The following is a 21,084-nucleotide window of genomic DNA, read 5'->3' on the forward strand; positions in this document are numbered from 1 at the left end:
CCTCCTCTCTTCAGGAGTTTCATCGCGAGCAAAAACATTCGCGCGCCCGAGGAAAACGCCTGCAGTGCAGGCTAGGCTTCAGTAAAACAACCGCTCGGGGGTAGAGGTTAATTGCTTTTTTTGTTTCCGGCTTTCTGTTGTTTTCGTTCGATAAAAAAAATAATTGAAAATTAAAGAAAGCAAAACAGAAGGAAATTGGACCCCTACTTAGTTTTTTCGTTGTTATAGTTGTTATGATAAAATTAAAGCAGATGCATTTTCCGTGAATGAGAATAATCTTTTAATCTATATCAGGCTCCTTGCTCTTTTTCATGTGTCACCGTCGTGTGATTTATATTTTGTTACGAATGGAACAAATTAAATTTAAATTTAATTATCTTTGGCAGGTATTATTAATCAAGCTAGAATCCACAGGACTAGAAAACCCTTGCCAAGAAGTTAATTTCCGAAAGAGTAAACTCAAACGAAATGGAAACGCTATAAATCTTTCTCCCACCACCAGAAGCTAGATAAATGAAGTTGTGTTGTTATTGGTAATTTTTACCATTCCGTACATGGCAAATAATCATTTTGTGCTCGATAGGAAGATATTGGAAACCATTTGGAGTTATGGATTATTTCGAGAGCCGAACGGATACCATGGTTACCAGCCTGAAAAATCAATTGATTTACGATCAGGGGTGTGTCTTCGGTGCCAATTATGCAATCTCTTTGTGTGGCTGAAATCACGTTATTAGAGGCCTTGTCAACCTTGTCACCCTTGCCAGAGTCGCTGCTCAACCCCTAGAGCCCTTGACATTATGGAGGCTGCAACAACGGTCAAAGCAATCACTCTCGTTTTACTTTCTGTATCTGTATTATCCTTGGCCCAAGGATTTTCGCTGACTATTTTACACACTAACGATAACCACGCGCGGTTTGAAGAAACAAACGTCCGCGGCTTCCTATGCAATCCCAGCGACGCTCAAGCGGGCGAGTGTTATGGAGGAATGGCTCGTAAAGCAACGATGATCAAAAAAATTCGATCAGAGACGAAGAATGTACTGCTAATTTCTGGCGGAGATGTTTTAACCGGAACAATATGGTACCGAGTTTACCGCGGTAATGCTACGAGATTTTTCATGAACGAACTTGGGTATGATATCATGGTGAGTAAATCGAGTACCTCAGCTTAGCAAAGGGTATGTTTTTATCACTTCGTAGAAAAAGGGTAACTTGTAGTTCAGGTTTTTCAGCTAATGCAGACAGCTTGCTCCTCTACAGGAAATAGTTTATTGTTCAGCTAGTGAAGACCGTCTACTTCTTTACAGGATATAGGTTTTTTTTTATATTCAGGTTTTGGCTGCCTAAACTTCACATAAAGCGCACTGTGGTACAACGCCCTACATTCGAGCTTAAAGAATCGTTAGTACATCGGCTCTCTTTGATGTAAAGAAATTCAATCGTGATCGCGTGATGTCGTGAATCGTTTCTCTCCTGATCGTGTATGTAAACCATGTATATTGTCAGTCGAAGTAACACTCGATTTCAATCATATTACAAGTATCCAACAGAGAATTTAGATTCGACACAAACAAGTGCGAGAGCCTTTGCGTGTCACCAGCTAATATTGATAAGAATAGATATGTGAGATATTCACGTCAGATATTGTTTTCTTCGTTTTAACTCCGTGAAGTAAAGTTGTAAGGAATTTGTAGCATTGGGGAAATTACCTCTGTAAATGTAAACTTTTCGTACCTTCCCAAGAGAATTGCTGTGCCATGTATTAGAGTAACCAGTCTGCAAAATACTCGCAGACACTTACCACGAAATAAGGGCTCAGTACGCAGAACCTTCACACTTGATTTTTTTGTCGGAGTTGATGTAAAGGATTCTTCACAATCAGTCGGACACCAACAACGGGTCCCGCGAGGGGAGGGAGGTACTTAGCAGAATTTTATACAGGGAGGCTCCGCACCGAGGTCTGACCCCTTATACCCTTTATATGCCATTTTTGACAGAAGAGTGCCCCTATTGACAAAAGGTGTCCCTTTCACATACCTAGGTTAGAATTTTGCATTCCTAGTAAATGCTGTAAATGCACTATTTTTTAAATGGAATATAAATAAATTACAAAAACAGAACGTTTTCTTCACTTTTTCATAACCACAAAATGCGTAGTCCCGGCCCTTTGGGCCTTTTAACCGACCGAAATGGTAGATATCCCTACTCTTTCATATACTTCATCAAGTGAAATCCCTACCCGTTCATATACCTGAAACCAGCAAAAGGTACCCCTTTAGGGCGGAGGCTCCCTTTATAGGCCGTTATAGGGAGTACCCCCCCCCCCCCCCGGCAACGAGTTATGTACTCTTTTACTGTTTGTCGCATAAATAATTCATTTACATAGCTTTCGTCAATCACCACTGCACTCTTACTGATTTCACAATTACGTAAACAACTGCTTTGAATTCCCTTTGTGACATAAATTGTCAACTTTCAAGAGGCCAGAAAAACATGAACACAAACACAAACACGGCCCTGACGATAACGTATTACGTTCAGCTGTACGTTAATACGGGCTTATTCTATTCTGCGAGACGAAACGAAACGAAACGAAATGAAAGATATGGTGGATAGAGAAAAAATGCTTATTATCCTAAACACAGTGTAAGACAACATTGACAACGTGTTTGGAAGTAATAGTTAACGAATAATGACGGATTTTTACCTTTTTCGCAAAGTAATAATTTCACTAGAATTACTATTTTGATAAATGGCGTTTTTTTACCGGAATTGACAGCGAGGATTCCAAAATCCAAGACCCTGAAGACCGTCTTCAATAACCTTACATGGGGTGATAGAATTAACAGCCGTCTCAGTTTTTAATTCTTTTCTTGACAGACCCTTGGAAATCACGAGTTTGATGATGGCGTTGAGAACTTGGTGTCCTTCATCAGCCATCTGAATTTCCCAGTTGTGGCCTCAAATCTTAACTTCACCCAGGAGCCATTGTTGTCCAGCACACCTCCCCTGATAGTCACATCTAAAGTTCTCAATGTTAGCGGCGAGAGAATTGGCTTTGTGGGATATGTAAAGAGGGGATCGACACTGTAAGTTAATAAGGCACGGGGAGGGGGAGACTCCGCATATGAAAGGGGTGGGGATGCTCGTCGTCTCGCTTAGGGGTTTAAATTTCAGATTTTGGTCTCACTTAGGGTGTTCTGGGCAAAACGCCCTAATATTTAACCGTGAAGGTCTCGTTTAGGGTTGCACGAGAAAAAATATTAAAATATGTGTATTGACTGTGTTTTAACATGGTCTCTTTTAGGGGTCAAAATAAAGTACTGGCTACGCCCAGATCGGTCTCTTTTAGGGGTTAATTTAAAATTTCCGACGAGCATCCCCACCCCTTCGATATGCGAAGTCCCCCCCGGGATAAGGCATCACACTTTTGCTTGTGTTTTCACATACATTTTGAGCTAAAAAATGCCTTCTTTCTTCAATGTTGGTTGTCTAGACCTGGTCCTGGACCTAATATCAAATTCCTAAATGAGGTAGAGTCAGTGAGGAAAGCTGTGGAAGAACTCAAGCGACAGAACATCAACAAGATTATTGCCATCGGTCACTCAGGCATCGACATCGACCAAAAAGTAGCCAAAGAAGTTGATGGAGTGGATATCGTGGTAGGAGGTCACGAACACGCCTTACTTTACACAGGTAAACAACTGTCCTTAACCATGTTTTACCTGTATCCCTAAGCTTATGGTAATCCTACCCTTGCTCCTACCTTTTAGAAGAGAAGGAGGAATAGGCTGGAAGACAGTCTCCCATTTTCGCTTCTCTCTTCTCCCTTTCCCCCCAGAAACGCCTTAGAAGCAGGCTAAAGAATCACTCGCGTTGCTAATCTCCTACCTAGCCAGTACGCATGCGCAAAGCATAACCCCTGCTTTGTGCGCTTCACTAACTCACCTAAAACAAAAGATTATAAGAACTCTGGATATACTGGTAAAGGAATGAAACAGTACAATATCAACAGATCAACCTAAGCTTTGACGTATTTTTCATAAAGTTCTTGCAATTTTCTCGTTTAGTTAACGTCAAAGTGTTTGAATAAGACTGAATTTCTCTTTCCTTTCTCGACAAATGACTTGATTAACATACGTTTAACCACTTACAAATTGATCTATTACGGAAATGTCCAAAAAAACCAACAAGTAATTGGTAAAGCATAAATAAACTATCTTCAACCTGAGCTCTGAAGTCAAGTACTTTCATAGAGTTCGTGCAATTTTTTTCCTTTGACCTAGGTCTATCAACTTCGTGGCAGACGACCGTCGTCTCTTAATGATCTTTTGCGTACAAATCGTCTAGAGTTTTCAGCCCAGCCCTTCCTGATGGCCGTTGGACTCTTTCTAACTTAGGTTGATCTTATATTGGCATTTTGTTTTGGCTTGATCTAAGCTATACGGTACATTAAAAAATAATCACCAACAACTACAACTTAAAAATCTAGCTTTATTTTGTACAAACGTTACCGTGCGTAAAAATGATGACTTATCGTTGGGTTTTAACCCTGCTTTATTCAGGTAAACCCCCATCAATAGAGACGCCTTACGGTCCATATCCTATGGTGATTACACCTAACAGCAAACCAGAGGGAAAAGTGCTTGTGGTTCAGGCGTATGCTTTCAGCAAATACCTAGGGAATTTAAAGGTTGATTTTGATGACAATGGCGATTTGACTTCTTGGTCTGGTAATCCAATACTGTTGGACAATTCTGTAGCCCAAGACGCAAGGATTCTGGGACAGGTTGAGCGGTGGAAGGCTGAGGTGGCGAAAGTTTCGGAGGTAAGATTTTTTTGAAACTTTTCAATCTGTGTCCTTGATCAGCCTGTGCAAAACATAGCGGAGATATAACAGGCTGTTACGTCAACTTCTTGAGTTTAAGGCCGAGGAACGAAAAGTCATTTTTTCTCTTTTGTCGGAATCGTTCATACTCGTGGAAGCATTAAGGCGCAAAAAAAGAGAATCATTAAAATTATTCAAAAATTCTATCGTATCGCCTGAGGATTTTGCGTATATACTAATTTTGACAGGAATGGGTTGCCCGCAAGTATAATTCTTTCTCTTGTTTTCAAGTCAAAATTCGTTATTTTCCCGCTAATTTTCAAGACGAACGTCTTAACCGTCGTTTATCACAAAAACTTTTCGTTTTTTATTTGCTGTTTTGACCCCGAAATGATCCCCAAGTAACTTTGGAATGACAACTGAAACAACTGAAACAGAGGATTTTGGAAATTGCAAAAATGTTTTTAATAGTACAATTTAGTACAATCCCCGGGCGTACGTCCCTATAAAAGTGATGGGTATGCTTGTCGGAAAATTCAAATTAAACCCCTAAGGGAGACCAATGTGGGTGTGCCTCAAGCTTAACTGGCCCCTAAGGGAGATTTTTATGTTTTCAGTGTCAGGGCATTTTTTGTAACTTTCTTTATAAGCAGTATCAAGCGATACCTGAATGGGCAAATATAGTAACTTCCCATCTCAAACACCTTAAGTGAGACCAAAATCTGCAATTTACACTCTAAAGCGAGACGACGAGAATCCCGGTCGTCCCTCCCTTGGGTACAATCTAACCTCTATGTGCGACCACCTGTCCTAAGCGGCCAACTTCCATAACCGACCACCTATTCAAAACACCAAAATTTTCCAGTTAAAATCCTCTCCTTCGAAACTCTCGTAAATAACCATTTCTGATAAGCGAGCGCGATCACTATTTGGGTTGACAGTTTTGACAGACATTGTTTTTAAACTTCTTGTAAGCGACCGCTCGACTACGGTATGGTTTGATCTCTTTGTTCGCTATATGTACCATATTATTCGGCAGAGTACACGATAAACTCTTGGTGACAATATGGAGTAGAACATATCGTAACGCAGAAACGCAGAAACTGTATGCAATAAGGTTTTTTTCTAAAAAGTAGAAGTGTCGGGACCTCGTCGCGAAAAGACTTTCTGTGGCTCGATCTTCTAGGCGACCATTTATCTTTGCATTTTTGGTGGTCGGTTACGGGTGTTTCGACTGTATTTAGCCGAATACAGTGGAAGAAGCTCCTTTGACTGGAGCTCAGCTTCAAGACTTGGCTTAATCTAAGTATTACCAAAATCCACACTCATTTGGACTCCCGAAACATATTCCCTTACCTTCCGCCCTCAACACCTCAGTCAAAAAAGGTACGTACGCGCAGACTTTAATATAGAGCAAATAGTTTAGAGGAGTGCGTGGGCCGGCTGTAACGCAAGCTAATGGTTCATGACAAGATTGGAATCCTTTGTTTTTCAGGTCAAAGTGGGGTCCAGTTTTGTTTTCCTGTACGGAAACAAATCAGTTTGCATGCTCAAAGAATGCAATTTACCAAACGTTGTTACAGACGCTATGGTATTTCATTACACCAACACGAACAACTCACACACTGGTGCACAGTGGACTAATACAAGTATTGCAATTCAAAACTCCAACAGTATTCCTGCGTCTATTTATCCAACTGAAGAAGGTATTTCAACAGGACGGTGCTTCAATACACAGAAGCGATGCTCTTTGTTTGTCATTTGCCCTGTAGGTGCTTGGAACGTTCCTCAGTCGTTACACACAGTAATTTTTAGGGAGTTATTATAACTCCATTAAATGTAGTAAAAATTTTAGATACAGGATAACCCCTTTTATGGGGTTACTTTAACTCCTAATTTAACTTCAAATTTGGGGTCATTTTTACTCCTAAAAAGAGTTCTTTTTACTCCCAGTCTGGAGTTAAAATAACTCCGAAAATGGGGTTATTTTTACTCCTTACATGGGTTTTTTAAATTCTTTTTGGAGTTACTTTATTTCTGAAAGTGGAGTAAAACTTTTAGGTACAGGATAACTCCTTTTTGTGGGTTATTTTAACTCCGCAATATCAGGGGTCATTTTTATTTCTGAAAAAGAGTTCTTTAAACTCCTTTTTGGAGTTAAAATAACTCCCAAAAAAATAACTCCACTGTAAGGAGTTAAATTAACCCCACTAGAGGAGTTATAATAACTCCTTGAAAATTACTGTGCAGTCAACTCCCTTTAAAGAGGACACTATAGGGACCTCAAGTTAGTGTTCTCATTAGCGAGTGTCCTTTATAGCGGAAGTTTATTTCAGTCAAATATCAGTAATTCACTTTTGCCTAGGATTTAGCTGCTGTCCGTATTACCAGGGTGTCCGCAAGGCGAGAGTTGACTGTAAAGGGGTTATGTCATAAGGATCTTGCTGTTTTAAGCGAATTCTGTGCTGTAATCATTACTTAGTGCCGGATCTAGACCTTGAGATAAGGGGGTCCCGGTCATCCAGACCCTTAGATATGCAGGGAAGGGGGGGAGGGGGGCGGTCTGCAAAAAAACTTTTTTCGGCCCTTCGGGCCTCAGTTTCGTCTAAAAATAAGGGGGCGGGGTCCCCGCGCCCCCGGGCCCCTCCCCTGGATCCGGCACTGATCAGGGAGCACTAACCATAGCATTTTATTGGTGATTTTTGCAGGCATAGCATTAAACTTGAAAGATGTGTTGGCCCAACTTTTTCAAGATTTGGTCCATTTCCATTTTTGCCATCCTTACCATGCCTTTGTAGAGCTTTGTATGGAGACGCCATATTGGTGCACCGTTTTGGTGCACCAATATGGCCGCCGGAAATCAACAAGAAAATCTGGAGTTCACTTTTTCTATAAAAGCTCTTTCTTTTCACTCGAGAACTAGCATACGTGTACATAAACATATCTTCTAATATTTGAAATGGTTACACTGCTGAAAAACAAGAGGACAGACTTTTTTCAGTTTCAACGAGACAGCATTCCCATTTTGGTGTCACGCACTGGGAAAACTCGGAAGTTCAAATTGCTGTATTTTCGAAATGAAACATGCTACAGGACTGGAAACTGGTACAATGATTTATTTTTTGTTTATCTTCAACCTAGTGTAAATAAGAATTCGTAAAACCTCGCTATTTCGACTTTACAATTTGATGACGTCACTGTGAAAACCATCTATTGTAACTTACTATGGAATAATAATAATAATAATAAATTTTTGCTGTTGTTGTAGCTCAGGAAAGCAAGGAAACAACAAAAGCGAAAGCTTCGCAGCGGAACTACGCACAACCGCGAAGGACGTTAATTTGTACCAGGCCATTGTCTATGTAACCTGCGGCAAATGTCTGTTCAAACCGTTACTATGGTTACTATCGGTAATGATCTTGGGCATAGCTTCAAACATATTTGGTCGCCAACAAATGGCGCATAACTGCACAAGATATCGTTCGCGCCTCGCCTTCTTCATCGTTTGTCTGAAACTCTCGGTTATCGCGCTTGCTTCTCAGTTTCGCGCTCCTGGCTTGGCTTTCACAGCGTGCCCTTTAAAGGAATTGATCTGATGAAATTTTTTCCCCTCCTTTAGCTATTACAGTCTTTAAAGCTTCCCTTTTTTCAGGTGCTATTACATACGGTCATATTGTGAACAGCTTCCCGTACAGAAACATAGTGGATCTTGTAGAACTGAAAGGAGAGGACCTTGCCCAGGTTTTTGAACAAGTGGCGTCTTTGTATGATAAAGATAAGCCAGACATATCATTCCTACAAGTGTCAGGTATCTTTATTCTCTGTTTCAAATATCACACAAAAATATTGAAGGACAAAGAAACAAACAACAACAGAAACAACAAAACAATGCCAAGGCATGGAAAAACTTCTGAAAAATGACGATTTATGCCTTAAGACACACATACATTTTTACAGTGTTTACAGGTAGCCATTACGACACCTGAAGGAGAATATTGGGCCCTATATTACGATCTCTCTTTACAGATAACCCTCCCAGCCCAGGAAAGGTTACGTTGGCCATACCCCCGGGGTCTACATCCCCTACTCTTTTCGAACAGTGGTGTGGGTTTTTTTACGTCCCACATGAACCAGATCAGTGAAAGTGCCGTGAGCCTAGACCTACGGCTTTTCGTCCTTATCTGAGAAGACTAGAAAGTCTAACCGTTTGCATTACAAGGCAGCCCTTTCGTCTCAGTTATTTAAAGACCCTGAGTGTTGATCCGGCCGGGATTTGAACCCGTGACCTCCCACTCAGCAGAGCGGCGCTCTCCCAACTGAGCTAACCGGTCGGCGAAAGACAATACACGTATACTTCATCTGCTAATCTCTTTTATCATAAACGATTTACATTTGGCTTACTCTTAACGGTTAGCAAAAACCTTTAATCATTTCGAAATGACATCTTAACATCCACTGTTTCAAAACACATTAGTTAATTCAAATAAGCGACCATATCGCGTTTTAAAGCGTAATGAACTCGTGTGGACCGTCATCCGTAATTCGTCAATTGTCTTGTTTTTCAGGACTCCAGATAAAGTACGATATGTCAAAGCCAAAAGGAAGCAGGGTGGTCGATATCCAAGTACGCTGCGCAAAATGCAAATTCCCAGTTTATGAACCACTCGATAAATCTGCTGTGTACAAAGTGGCCATGACTGACTACATAGCTGCCGGTGGAGCAGGGCTGACTGTCATCAGGGAAAAGAAACTCTCCCATCAATTTGGCAGCATAGTCGACCAAGAAATGATGATGAACTATTTCAAGGCCAAGTCTCCCATAATGACTGGAGAAGAAAACAGGATCACCTTTGTGGAGGGATCGGACGAAATACCTACCATATGCGGAGGCGGAGGCGGAGGAAACTTACAGGCTGTGAATATGCTTTTAGCCCCTCTCGCTGCTTTTGCATTCTTAGTTGTAAAACACGTAATCTAGAGACCAGGTTTGACAGCTACCGCAACTCGTAAGCATTGCTTGAAGCGAATGTGGCTCGACTATGGCAGATGTAATCAGTATAGTTAGATAGTAATGTTCCAGATTATAAGTAGTGATGCCATAAGTAACTTCATCTATACGTGCCTTAATTTTAGAGCCAGAGTGATGATATATAAGCAGACGAGAATTTAAAATTGCACGGAAAAAAAATTGCTTGCAGATGCACGATTTACTGTTGAGTGCGTTATTTCTGTCAATTCCTCGCAGTAGTCTCAGTTTCTCGTCTGCTCCTCTCAATTCTAGTTGGAGTCTAGTTTCGAGCAACCTTATTAATCAGCTGTGCGGAGATTATTTACTGCCCTTAGGCCAGGTTCAGACGCCGAACTTTCATGAGCCGAACCTGATTCGAATTAAGGCCGATCCAAATTATTTCGTTTGGCCGAATTGATTCAGACGCCGATCTTATTTCCAGCCGAAGTAAATTGCTCATTTTGGTCAAACTGCTTACAAAAAAGGTTATAATGCATTGAAATGTTCGGCATCGAATCAAAGCCGTTCCAATGTCGATCCAAAGTTAACCTGCCACCAGGAGGTCCTTCTTCTCCCTTGTTTGGGAGACGAGGGGTCAGGGTACCCGTCCACCCACTTTCGCGCTTTCCCCGAAAAAAAAACGGCCGTGCTAGGCGGGAAGAACGGCCGAGCCGTTCCAAATGGAATCAGGCGCCGAAGTTTTCATGTACTTAATTCAATGTATAAGGTTCGGCTCATGAAAAGTTCGGTGTCTGAACGGGCGTTAAATAAAGTGTACCATAAGGGGCATGTATTTGTGATGATAAAAAAGGCCGCGTGTTTTATGGACAGAAGGAAATCGTTTTTCCAATCATAGTGCGCGCTAATTTTAATGCCTGTTCGGAGTACATGTATATATCTTAAGACTATCTTACATAGTGGTTGTTCTAGTGAATTATTATCACCACAAATATTATTATGGCTTTTCATGCCATATTGTACTTGGCTTTTATATAACATTCGCATTTTCATCTAAAACCAATAAAGTTGTTGAAAAAAATGTTTTATTCGTCGGTAATAACGCGAACTTAGTGACACGAAATGCCTGAACCCATGCAGTCCTACAAAGTCTTTTAGACGCCCTCACCTCTGAGCAAGGTCAAGCTCAGTGTAACCACAGGTAGCCCAAGCTCACTATGCGAGCTCTGAACAACATTATCCTACTTAGCTAATTAATTATTCATACAGCAAGAAAGTGATAAGACGTTGTATGGAGAAATATTCTTTGTTCACTAAATTAGCAAAATGTACATTAGGCACTGTTGTCATCTGGGTGAAAAACTGTCGCTCCAAAAAAGGCCTTAAACAGTGCCTTGGAGGTGTGAAATGCAGTCAGAATACAAAGAAAAACAAGAAGACACTAAAGGTAAGCTTCCGAGCGATATTCAATGTACATTTTGCTAATTTAGTGAGCAAAGAATATTTCTCCATACAACGTCTTATAATTTTCTTGCTGTGTGAATAATTAATTAGCTAAGTAGGATAATGTTGTTCAGGGCTCTCATAGTGAGCTTGGGCTACCTGTGGTGTAACTGGGCCATTGTTTAGCTTTGTAAATGATTACATGCCTCCTGCATCACAAAATTCAGTACATTGTCGTTACTAAGGCCCGCCCACACAGTTCCGGACAGTCACCTCTGGCCTTGCGGACACTCCGATAATACGGACAGCAGCTAAACCCAAAGCAAAAAAGAGTTATAGATATTTGACTGAAATAAACTCTCGCTAAAGTCAACTCCCTTTGTAACGGACACTACCTCGAGTTCGTGTCCCCTTTAGCGAGAGTCTGAAAAGGGGCCAAAAGCGTCGGATATTTTGCTGTCTGCATGTTTGCCTAAGAAAACAGTCGACATTTAACGACGCCATCACTGGCTTCTCCGCGAAATGACATCCTAGGAACAAGCGCGGAAATTTCATATTGATGACGCGCCACTACCCAGATCCGGGTAGTGCTTCTGATTGGTTGAGGCAAATTTCTCGCGCGGCACGACCAATCAAAAGCACATGCCAGATCTCGGTAACGACACGTCAATAGTTTAAAATTTCTGCGCTTGTTTCACAGTCGTCATTTCGCGGGTAATAAAGACGATTATTCGATTCGGCTCATGTTTGTATGATCTGAAGAATTCTGCAGATCGAGGAGGGTGGATAACATCCTCGCTCCGAGATCTGCGTGATTCTCTAGATCCCTCGACTCTTTCCCGATATATCTAGGAAATATTGAAACGACTGTGCTAGGAGAGTAATAAGTGTGAAAACGGGACGGATTTCATTATATACGAATAATCCGTCTGACTTTAAATTTACTCGTCTGTCTATCCGTTTAAAAAAAAGAATTTTGAACACGTTTTGTTGGCAAGAGACGGATAATCCATCTCATGTATGAAAACGGCCAATGACTGACGAGAACTATTCAGGAACCGGGCAATAATTATGCCAAAAGATAAAGCCTTTTGTCACACTTGTACATTGCATATCATTTACTTCATTGTTTTAATTCTTTTTCTTGTCGTTGTTGTGCAACTAATGACACTTTTTCGGACTTTTATCTTAACTGAAGGAGAGAAAGACATCTCTGACTGACATTACGTAACCTTGTGAACTTGCATGTATTAAATTGCAACGTTTTAAGTGTCGCGGAGCTTCTGGTTCAGTACAACATGGAGGCTTTAGAACTATTCAAATCAATCACCCTTGTGCTTTTGACATTGTCTTTATCCTCTCTGGCGCAAGGATTTTCACTCACTCTTCTGCATACAAACGATAATCACGCGCGGTTTGAAGAAACAGACACCTACGGTTTCCTATGCTATCCTAAAGACGCTCAAGCGAGCAAATGCTTCGGAGGAATGGCTCGCAAGGCAACGATGATCAAAAAAATTCGATCACAGACGAAGAATGTACTTCTCGTTTCCGGCGGCGATGTCTTCACTGGAACTGTGTGGTATCAAGTTTATCGCGGAAATGCTACCAGAACGTTCATGAACGAACTTGGATATGATATCATGGTAAGTTTAGAATGACCTCGTTTTTGCTAAGCGGACCACGTTTATATTTTAAGTAGAGAACGATTACAATGCAGTTAAGAATGTTAATTTAGAAAAGAAAGTATAAATATATTTCACGGTGGAATAAATTATTTTTCACAGTTTTTCAAAGTTTACGCTCGTGAACTTCAGTTTTTGTATTGAAGCTTTCTTGCTATTCCTTACCGATGAATTCTAACCGAAGAACGAAGCAGCTGTATAAACACTGTTCTCAGAGTTGCACCTGTTAAAAAAAGTTGAGCTCTCTTACAAAGCTAGCTTTGGTACGTTATATTATTATGTTAGACATTGCTGTTAGCCATGCTTCGCTTCGCCTCAAATGCATATTCTTCGACATAATTACCGTTGTCATTACTGTAAGAAATCAGGCTACATTAACAATATTTAAAGAAAACTGAGAAACAAAACCCAAACCGTAAATCCACACGGGAAAAATTTCTTGTTCCTAAACACAACTTCAAATCGAAATTCCCAAAGATATCTGGCAAGATAGCCTTTTCTTCAAATGGTAGGTTTTCAATGTTAAACAACGTTTCGTACGTAAAAAAACAGACGATAAAAAATTGCATGCAATTAATGTCTTGCCTTCACACTGCCACTATCTATGTGCAACAAATTCTCTGATGCCCTTTTCGTGCTATGTCGTAATTAACGACTCAATTATTTCTTCAACAGACCCTTGGAAATCACGAGTTTGATGACGGCGTTGACAACTTGGTGTCCTTCCTCAGCCAGCTGAATTTTACAGTTGTGGTCTCAAATCTAAACGTCACTCAGGAGCCAAAGTGGCCCAGCACACCTCCTCTGATAGTCAAGTCTAAAGTTGTTAATGTTGGCAGTGAGAGAATTGGGTTTGTGGGATATGTACTGAAAGACACGCCACGGTAAGTTTTGTTAATGAGCTGGTTGCGAAAGGGTGGACTCACTTACACAAAATGTCAAGGCCACCTTAGGTATAAATCATCTCACAGTTTAAGAGCAGGGATAGGGTTTTTGATAAGCAGCAGTTTTGGCAGCAGGAAACGCTTGTAACGTGTGGTTATCATGGCGGGCATTTGCGACAATTTTCTTTCAGCTCCACCAATAGGGACTTTAAGATCCAACGACGCGGACGACAACAAGAACGTCAAAAACACAATAGGTTTAATTAGCAAAACAAGAACTTCGCACGTGCATCACACTTTTTTGTACATTTCTTTCCCGTTTTTGCACGACTACGACGTGAAAATGCCTAATTTCGCGTTTTATGGAGGACGTAAACAAGCAACGACGACATTTTATTTCTCTTTCTCAGCTTGAATACGGTCCCTTGAAATTCAGCTTCAGGAGGGTTCGCCTACAATTGACAAAGTAAGTGGGTAGGAATAATCACTATAAAGACTGAAAGAACGCAAATTCACTTGATAAGCGACGTTCTTGTCGCCGTCGCGTCGTTGGATCTTAAAGTCCCTAATGTCTCTGCAGAGCTGACGGTAGATTCGGATCCTAAGCCCCCTTTATTAGAGAAACTTGATTTTATATAACGCTGACTTTGCAAAAACTCAAGTGCGTCTAAAAACGCCAACACAGCTAGAAATTTACTTATTAACACTTAATCACTTTTAGTGTTACAAACTGTACTTGTTGCAGCTGAAAATGCTGGAAATTAATAGCAAGCTTTTGTGATTCGAGGGCTTTTCCACTTCTCGCACTCTACAAGAATAGGCCCTATGTAGCTGGCCATTCATGTGGTAGAAAACCGCCACGCTGGAGAGAAAAAGTTGCACTGGGACAAGACCAACGAAAGGCATACATAATTTTAAATGGTAATTTCCTTCGTTTGTCTTGTCCCAGTGAGATTTTGCTCTCCAGCATGGCGGTTTTGTATCACGTGAATGGTTAGCTGCAAAGGGCCTATTGCTAGCGATATGTTTGATTTCTGACCCATTCCCCGAGATCATGTAAGGGAGTCCTAAATCTGGGGCATATGCGAAATTCGGACACTTGCGACTTTGGAATCCGGAATACAGCGCAAGGAATCCGGAATCATACTAACGATTGCAATTCAGAATCCAAGACTGTCTTTGATAATTCCCTGACATTGGGCGAGATTTCTCATGTAGAATTTGTAGCACAGGCTTCGAACAGGCTCTATGCTTTCCGATCTTGAGCAAAAATCCAAATTCCAACTGAAAGATGCATTCTTCCTCTGAAATATAGGTTGTCGAAACCTGGCCCAGGGCCCAATATTAAATTCTTACCTGAGGTGGAGTCAGTGAGGAAAGCTGTGGAAGAACTGAAGCAACAGAACATCAATAAAATCATCGCCGTTGGTCACGCGGGTATAGAAATGGATATACGAATAGCCAAAGAGGTTGATGGAGTGGATATCGTGGTAGGAGGTCACACAAACACCTTTTTGTACACAGGTACTAAAGCTAAACTAAAACGTACAAAAAAGGCGCAACATTGCTGCCGCACGAGCTGAAAAGCAAGTTGCCGGGGCGCTAAAACGCGCAACATGTACAGATTTTGTTGCAAAAAGTAGAACTACCCTCTACTTTTGGCAAATAACAACTTTTTGCAACGTTGCAATTCCTAGCAAATTTTACGTCGTAGTGTTTAGTGACGGCTTAGAAATGTACCGAAAAGTGTGTTGCGGTTGTTTGTTTTTGTTTTTATCAAACTTACTGCTTTTCTGACGTTCCCGTTCCGTAACCATGCATCGTCGTTGCTTCTGGCCCTTTTTTATCTCAACAGGAGCAGCCATTTAACGCGTTTTCTTCACAACAATGTCCAGTGGTTAAGACCATCATCCACGAGCGACGCTTTGCATAGCTGAGTCGATCCACTAAAGAATCCAACCAGTGTTATTCGGACCATCAGCAATAACAGTCTCTTAAAACATGCTCATGAGATGTTTAGTGTTATACGAATTTTTATTACTCCAAATTTATGTTAGTAAATTGTTGTTTATAAAATGTCTGTCTTTCGGAAGGGTTTTCCCGGTATACCGGGATTTGACCAAAATACAGTGGGGATTCGGGAAACGTTAACGGGGTACGGGATTTGACAACTACCCGAGGGAAGCTGGACTCGCTAAAATTTGGGCATAGGATGGATAATTAAGAAACTAAACGATACTGCGGATAGCGATGACACAAGATTGGGATGCGGGGTTCTCGTGAAAAAGTAGGATGGGGAATCAGAATCCCCAGCACTAAGCGTTAAATGTGTCAAGAGTGTCTAATTGCAAACTACTTTCTTTGTTTCAATCAGGAGAGCCACCCTCAACAGAAATACCTTACGGTAAATACCCCCTGGAGATAAGGCCAAAGAGCAACCCACTGTCCAAGAAGGTGCTGGTGGTTCAGGCGTTTGCTTACGGAAAATATCTTGGGAATCTGACGGTTGATTTTGATGACAATGGCGATTTAACCTCCTGGTCTGGTAATCCAATACTGTTGGACAATTCTGTAGCCAAAGACCCAACGGTTCTGAGACAGGTTGAGCAGTGGAAGGCTGAGGTTGCTAAAGTTTCAGAGGTAAGGGCTGATGTTATTTTAAATTCTTTTCTGGTGATCTTTGCCAGTTTAGACCGACCGATATCTCAGAATAATATCACTTTTTATTGAAAACTGAATCATTGGATAACGCAATTCTAGAGCTCTGACTAGCTTAGCCATCTTGGAATATGAGCCATTATACTATGCTCTCCAAATATGTTAACTGTACGCGTTTGTTCAAAATTAAAAACAAGCTGAAAATCTGTTGTTTTTTACAAATAAAGTCGGGAACAATTCTCGATATTTTTTTGGCGTTTTTAATAAAACAATTATTCTACTCGCGTTTGTTGAATATGAGATGATTATAGCCAACTCGGCGCTACGCGCCTCGTTGACTCTCTAAAATCTAAAAAACAACGTGAAATAATGGAATAATTCTTAAATATAACTGACGCCGTGACTGAATAGAAAGTCCACTTTTGTAATTTAACACATGTGAAACCAAGCGCTCTGTAGATAATAAAGTTCTTTTGTTCTGTTCTATTGTGTTCGCAAACCAGACTACGAAACCTAAAACGTATATCTAACGTGTCTAACGCGATAAAGTATGATATCGAACGGTGGTATATTAGTGTAGCCTGTTCCAGGCGCTCATATGATAAGGAGAGAGCAACGAGAAGTGAGGAGAAATAACGAAGAGGAGGCGGGGTGGGGGTGTAGTGAGAGGGGGCAAAAGCCAAGCCTAAGTGGAGGAGATATTTAAGGAGAGAATCAGTATGGATCAAGAAATTGTCTTGTATTGCAGGTCCCAGTGGGTTCAAGCTTTGTTTTCCTGAATGCAACGAAACCAGGTTGCATGCTCAAAGAATGCAATTTAGGAAACGTTGTTACAGATGCTATGGTCTTCCATTACGCTAATCTATCAGCCAATGAAGAACAGTGGACGGATGCTAGTATTGCACTTCAAAACAGCGGGAGTATTACTACATCTATTGCCGTCAATGCACAAGGTACGGCAACAGGTGTCCTTATAAACACAAGCTATGTGCTTCGATTTAATCGTCATTTTTTTACGCTGGCTGGGATGTAACCTGCGAACGGCAGAGGTTTCTCCCCGCTCATCGGCACTGAGGGAGGTTTCGCGAAACGTCACTCAGCGGCGATGAGTGAGGAGAAACGTCTGCCGTTCGCAGGCTAGCTGGGATGAGAACTCGACGGATGTCAAGAGAAAAGGCGGACTACAAGCAGTCTATTTAATGTGATCAATGACTAAGGAAAGTAAGGTTGCTCAGTATACAAGTGCGCGATTTTAGTCTTCTTCTTTGCCAAGGAGACAATCAAACAAACTAGTTAAATCCTGAAGCATGTAAATGTCGCCCTACCTCTTCCCCAGGTGTCCTTCTCTGCCCGCATTGCGCGCTTGGTGTCTTATGACTGATGCACCGCCAGCCTTAACCTATTACATCCATCTCATCACCCATGACCCTCGAGCATTCTCCCATCCACGCGATAGTAGCGTCTGGTGACAGGGCACCAGATCGCTGCAGTAGCCAGCTTCAAGCGCCGGAAAATGCGCTGAACAAGTTGTTTTGGTTAACTTCTGATTGGCTAAGAAAGTCGCACGATATTCTTTAGACAATCAAAAATAGTAGCGATGCAAAATTAGTCTGAAATGTCTCACGTCTCTTTCCCTAACCGGTGGCGGCGCCCCCCCCCCCCCCCCCCCACGGGTTACGGGATGGAGACTTATGACACTTTAGACTAATGAAAAATCTAAGGAATCATTGATTTTCTGTAACTCCTCGTTGAAACAGGTCATATCCTCGAGTCAGCGCATCTAAACTCTACGGCTTATTTAAACACCCAACTTGCTGTAATTGTTTTAATTCGAAAGAAAATCTCTCTGAAGTTATTACCAACTTGCCTAGACCACAAAATATACATTTTTTTCCCTCTAATTTATTCAGATACGATTACGTATGGGCACATTTTAAACAGCTTCCCCTACAAGAACACGGTAGATCTGGTGGAATTGAAAGGAAAGGACCTGCTCAAGGTTTTTGAGCAAGTCGCATCTATGTACAGTAAAAGAAAGCCTAGTGTATCGTTCCTACAAGTTTCAGGTATACTATTATTTATTCACCACCCTGATAGAAATAGGATGTGCTTAAAGGATGCTTTAAAAGCAACCACGCAGCAATAACAGCGAAAGGGTCATATTAAGAAGTGAATTATTGCTGTTTCAAACTTCATCGCGATTATTCCATTCCGTTCATTTTGTCAAATTAGGCAAACTTTTCTGGATTTGAATTCTTAAGGCCGTATGCAACTAGAAAGAGAAAAAAAAGAATTGGTCGTCTATAAGGCCCCATTTATAATGAAGAAATCTTATCCCGGGAATTATCCCGGGTAGAAGGCCCTTACTCGTTCCCAGTCGTCTTTGCTAACACGCGCAGCGGGAGCACGGAGAGATAGTGAAAGATGACTGGGGACGAGTCAGCGCCTACTCGAGCTTCTCTGGGCGAGCCACCTTTTCATACATTTCCTCATAAAATTCCGCGAACCGTGTACATGAGAAACAAAAAGTTGGCTCGTCTAGAAGGGTGCTTGTTTGATAGTAGGCTCACCCTCTCTGTATAAACACTTGGGCTCGCACAGCAGGGTCAGTCAACTCGGTCAAGGCGAGACAATCCGGCAGAGTATGCGCAAGCGCTGTTGTGGGCAAAGGGGTAATTAAGACTCTTCTCTGATGTAAACGCTCCGCCGCTTAGGTTGACTTCGCTGGTGGTGACCCTCTTTCCCGGGACAACTTTTTTCTCCATATCAAGGGGGGTAACTTTCTTAGTAAACGTGAAATTAGCAAATTTCACCTCCTATTCGTGCAGTGACGAAATAGAAATGTACTAAAAAGCATGATGCACGTGCAAAGTTTCTCGCTGCCCATGCCGCCGCCGCAGTGGTTGCGTTCAACTCCACCATAAACGTCTACATAAACTGACTCCCACCTCCAATAAATAGGCCCGCATGTAAGAAAGGGATTCGATGTTCCAAGGACAGTTGTTAACGCATACTTTACTTATCAGGCCTCCAAGTAAAGTACGATATGACAAAGCCGAAAGGAAGCAAAGTAGTGGATATCCAAGTACGCTGCGCCAAATGCCAAGTCCCAGTTTATGAACCACTCGATCTTTTCGATGTTTACAAAGTAATTCTATCGTCCTACATGGCAAGGGGTGGAGCCGGGCTAAGTGTTATCAACGAGAAGAAAGTCTCCCATCGAGTGGGCAACATAACGGACGATGTTCTTATGATGAACTATTTCAAGGCCAAGTCCCCCATTATGACTGGAGAAGAGAATAGGATCACCTTTGTGAAGGAAGACGATAAAAAGCCCTCGGTATGTGGTGGTGGCGGAAACTTACAGGCTGTAAAAATACTTTTAGCTCTCGCTGTTTTTGCATGTTCAGTTGTAAAACATATTATCTAGTAAGTTGGCTCGACTGCTACTCCTCGCCATGAACAATGCACTGTTGAAAACTTAAAAACTAAATATAAAGGACAGTTAAAGTGACAGCAATAAAATAGTACAATTGCATGATGACATCATTTTACTACAACTCCCAGCATCCTTCAGTTTGCTGTTTTCTTGTGCAAATTGGGACTATTGTTCTTTATCCTCAGCGGGATTGAGAAATTTGAATAAGAAAGCAAAAACGAAATGAATTCTAGTAGTTGTAGTCAAATGTAGTCATCGTGAGAAAGGCCCACATCGGTTACTAACGTAGGTGAACTTCACCTGTAGACTAGACACGTAGACTACGCATTTAGACCACGCGTTTCAATTTTTGTAGCCTTGTGAGAAACAAAAAAAAGTCTGGTGTAGTACGCGTAAGTGGTTGGAGCGGCAGCCTGATTTCCAGTGCGCTGGACTCCAAATCGGGAGGTCTGGGTTCTAGCCCTGGCCGGGGTCATGTGTTGTTTTCTCCCCCTGTTGTTCAAATGGTCGATAGCGCATTCTACAGGATAAATCTCTATCCAGGCATGCGTTCCTCAAAATTGCCGAAAACGGTCCGGTCCTGTAACTGCCGGAAAGCAATTGTTGTTTACATTCAAGAAAGAGGTTTCAATAGTTTTTCATGATAAAACTATCAGTTAACAAAACAAAAAGGACTGGTTTGTTAGGTTCTATTGCTAACTTTGTTCATTGTTTTCCCAACCAATCCCATGACGTCTTCCGAGAGCTGCCTCGTCGCCGTTTGTCAGATATGACCCGCGCTTTTATTATTTAGATTTTGATTTAAATTTCCGTCCGAAGGGTTACCGGGACTTTCGAGAAACGCCCCCCTGCCCCCACTTGTTCAAAAGTTGGACACCACCGGATAGATCACTATCCAATGGATACGTATTACGAAAGCTAATTGCGATATCCAGTGGATAGCATTACCCACCTTTCGAACAACTGGGCCCAGAAGTATCAACGGGTACGGGCAAATTTAATGCTGGGGGTGACCCTGCAATGCACTAACATCCCGTGCGGGGTAGGAGGAGGTAGGACACGTGGAAATTTGCGCGACAGGTTTCTTTCCCAAAGTCCTTTGCGCGCGCCCTCTTTCACGCTTCAAGCATTTTTTTAACGGGTAGGTTCAACAAACCCAGGGACAGGTAAAAAGCGAA

General features: G+C 41.6%; 2 protein-coding genes across 2 annotated transcripts; both read left to right on the top strand.

Annotated features, from left to right (window-relative positions):
* Nucleotides 1-788: 788 nt before the first annotated feature.
* On the top strand, nucleotides 789-9,809 carry LOC140930146 (snake venom 5'-nucleotidase-like). The gene is made up of 7 exons (XM_073379814.1): nucleotides 789-1,148; nucleotides 2,884-3,091; nucleotides 3,490-3,699; nucleotides 4,569-4,831; nucleotides 6,327-6,537; nucleotides 8,484-8,639; nucleotides 9,397-9,809. Exons 1-7 carry the CDS (start codon nucleotides 801-803, stop codon nucleotides 9,807-9,809), a joined length of 1,809 nt encoding a protein of 602 aa, XP_073235915.1. The 5' UTR covers nucleotides 789-800.
* Nucleotides 9,810-12,488: 2,679 nt separating this feature from the next.
* LOC140951817 (snake venom 5'-nucleotidase-like) lies at nucleotides 12,489-20,357 on the top strand. Its single transcript, XM_073401174.1, has 7 exons — nucleotides 12,489-12,886; nucleotides 13,601-13,809; nucleotides 15,125-15,333; nucleotides 16,184-16,449; nucleotides 17,216-17,420; nucleotides 18,378-18,533; nucleotides 19,494-20,357. The coding sequence occupies exons 1-7, from the start codon at nucleotides 12,539-12,541 to the stop codon at nucleotides 19,895-19,897; spliced, it is 1,797 nt and encodes a 598-aa protein (XP_073257275.1). The 5' UTR covers nucleotides 12,489-12,538; the 3' UTR covers nucleotides 19,898-20,357.
* Nucleotides 20,358-21,084: the final 727 nt, after the last annotated feature.

This window comes from Porites lutea, chromosome 1, assembly GCF_958299795.1.
Source record: "Porites lutea chromosome 1, jaPorLute2.1, whole genome shotgun sequence".
Classification (NCBI taxonomy): Eukaryota; Metazoa; Cnidaria; class Anthozoa; order Scleractinia; family Poritidae; genus Porites; species Porites lutea.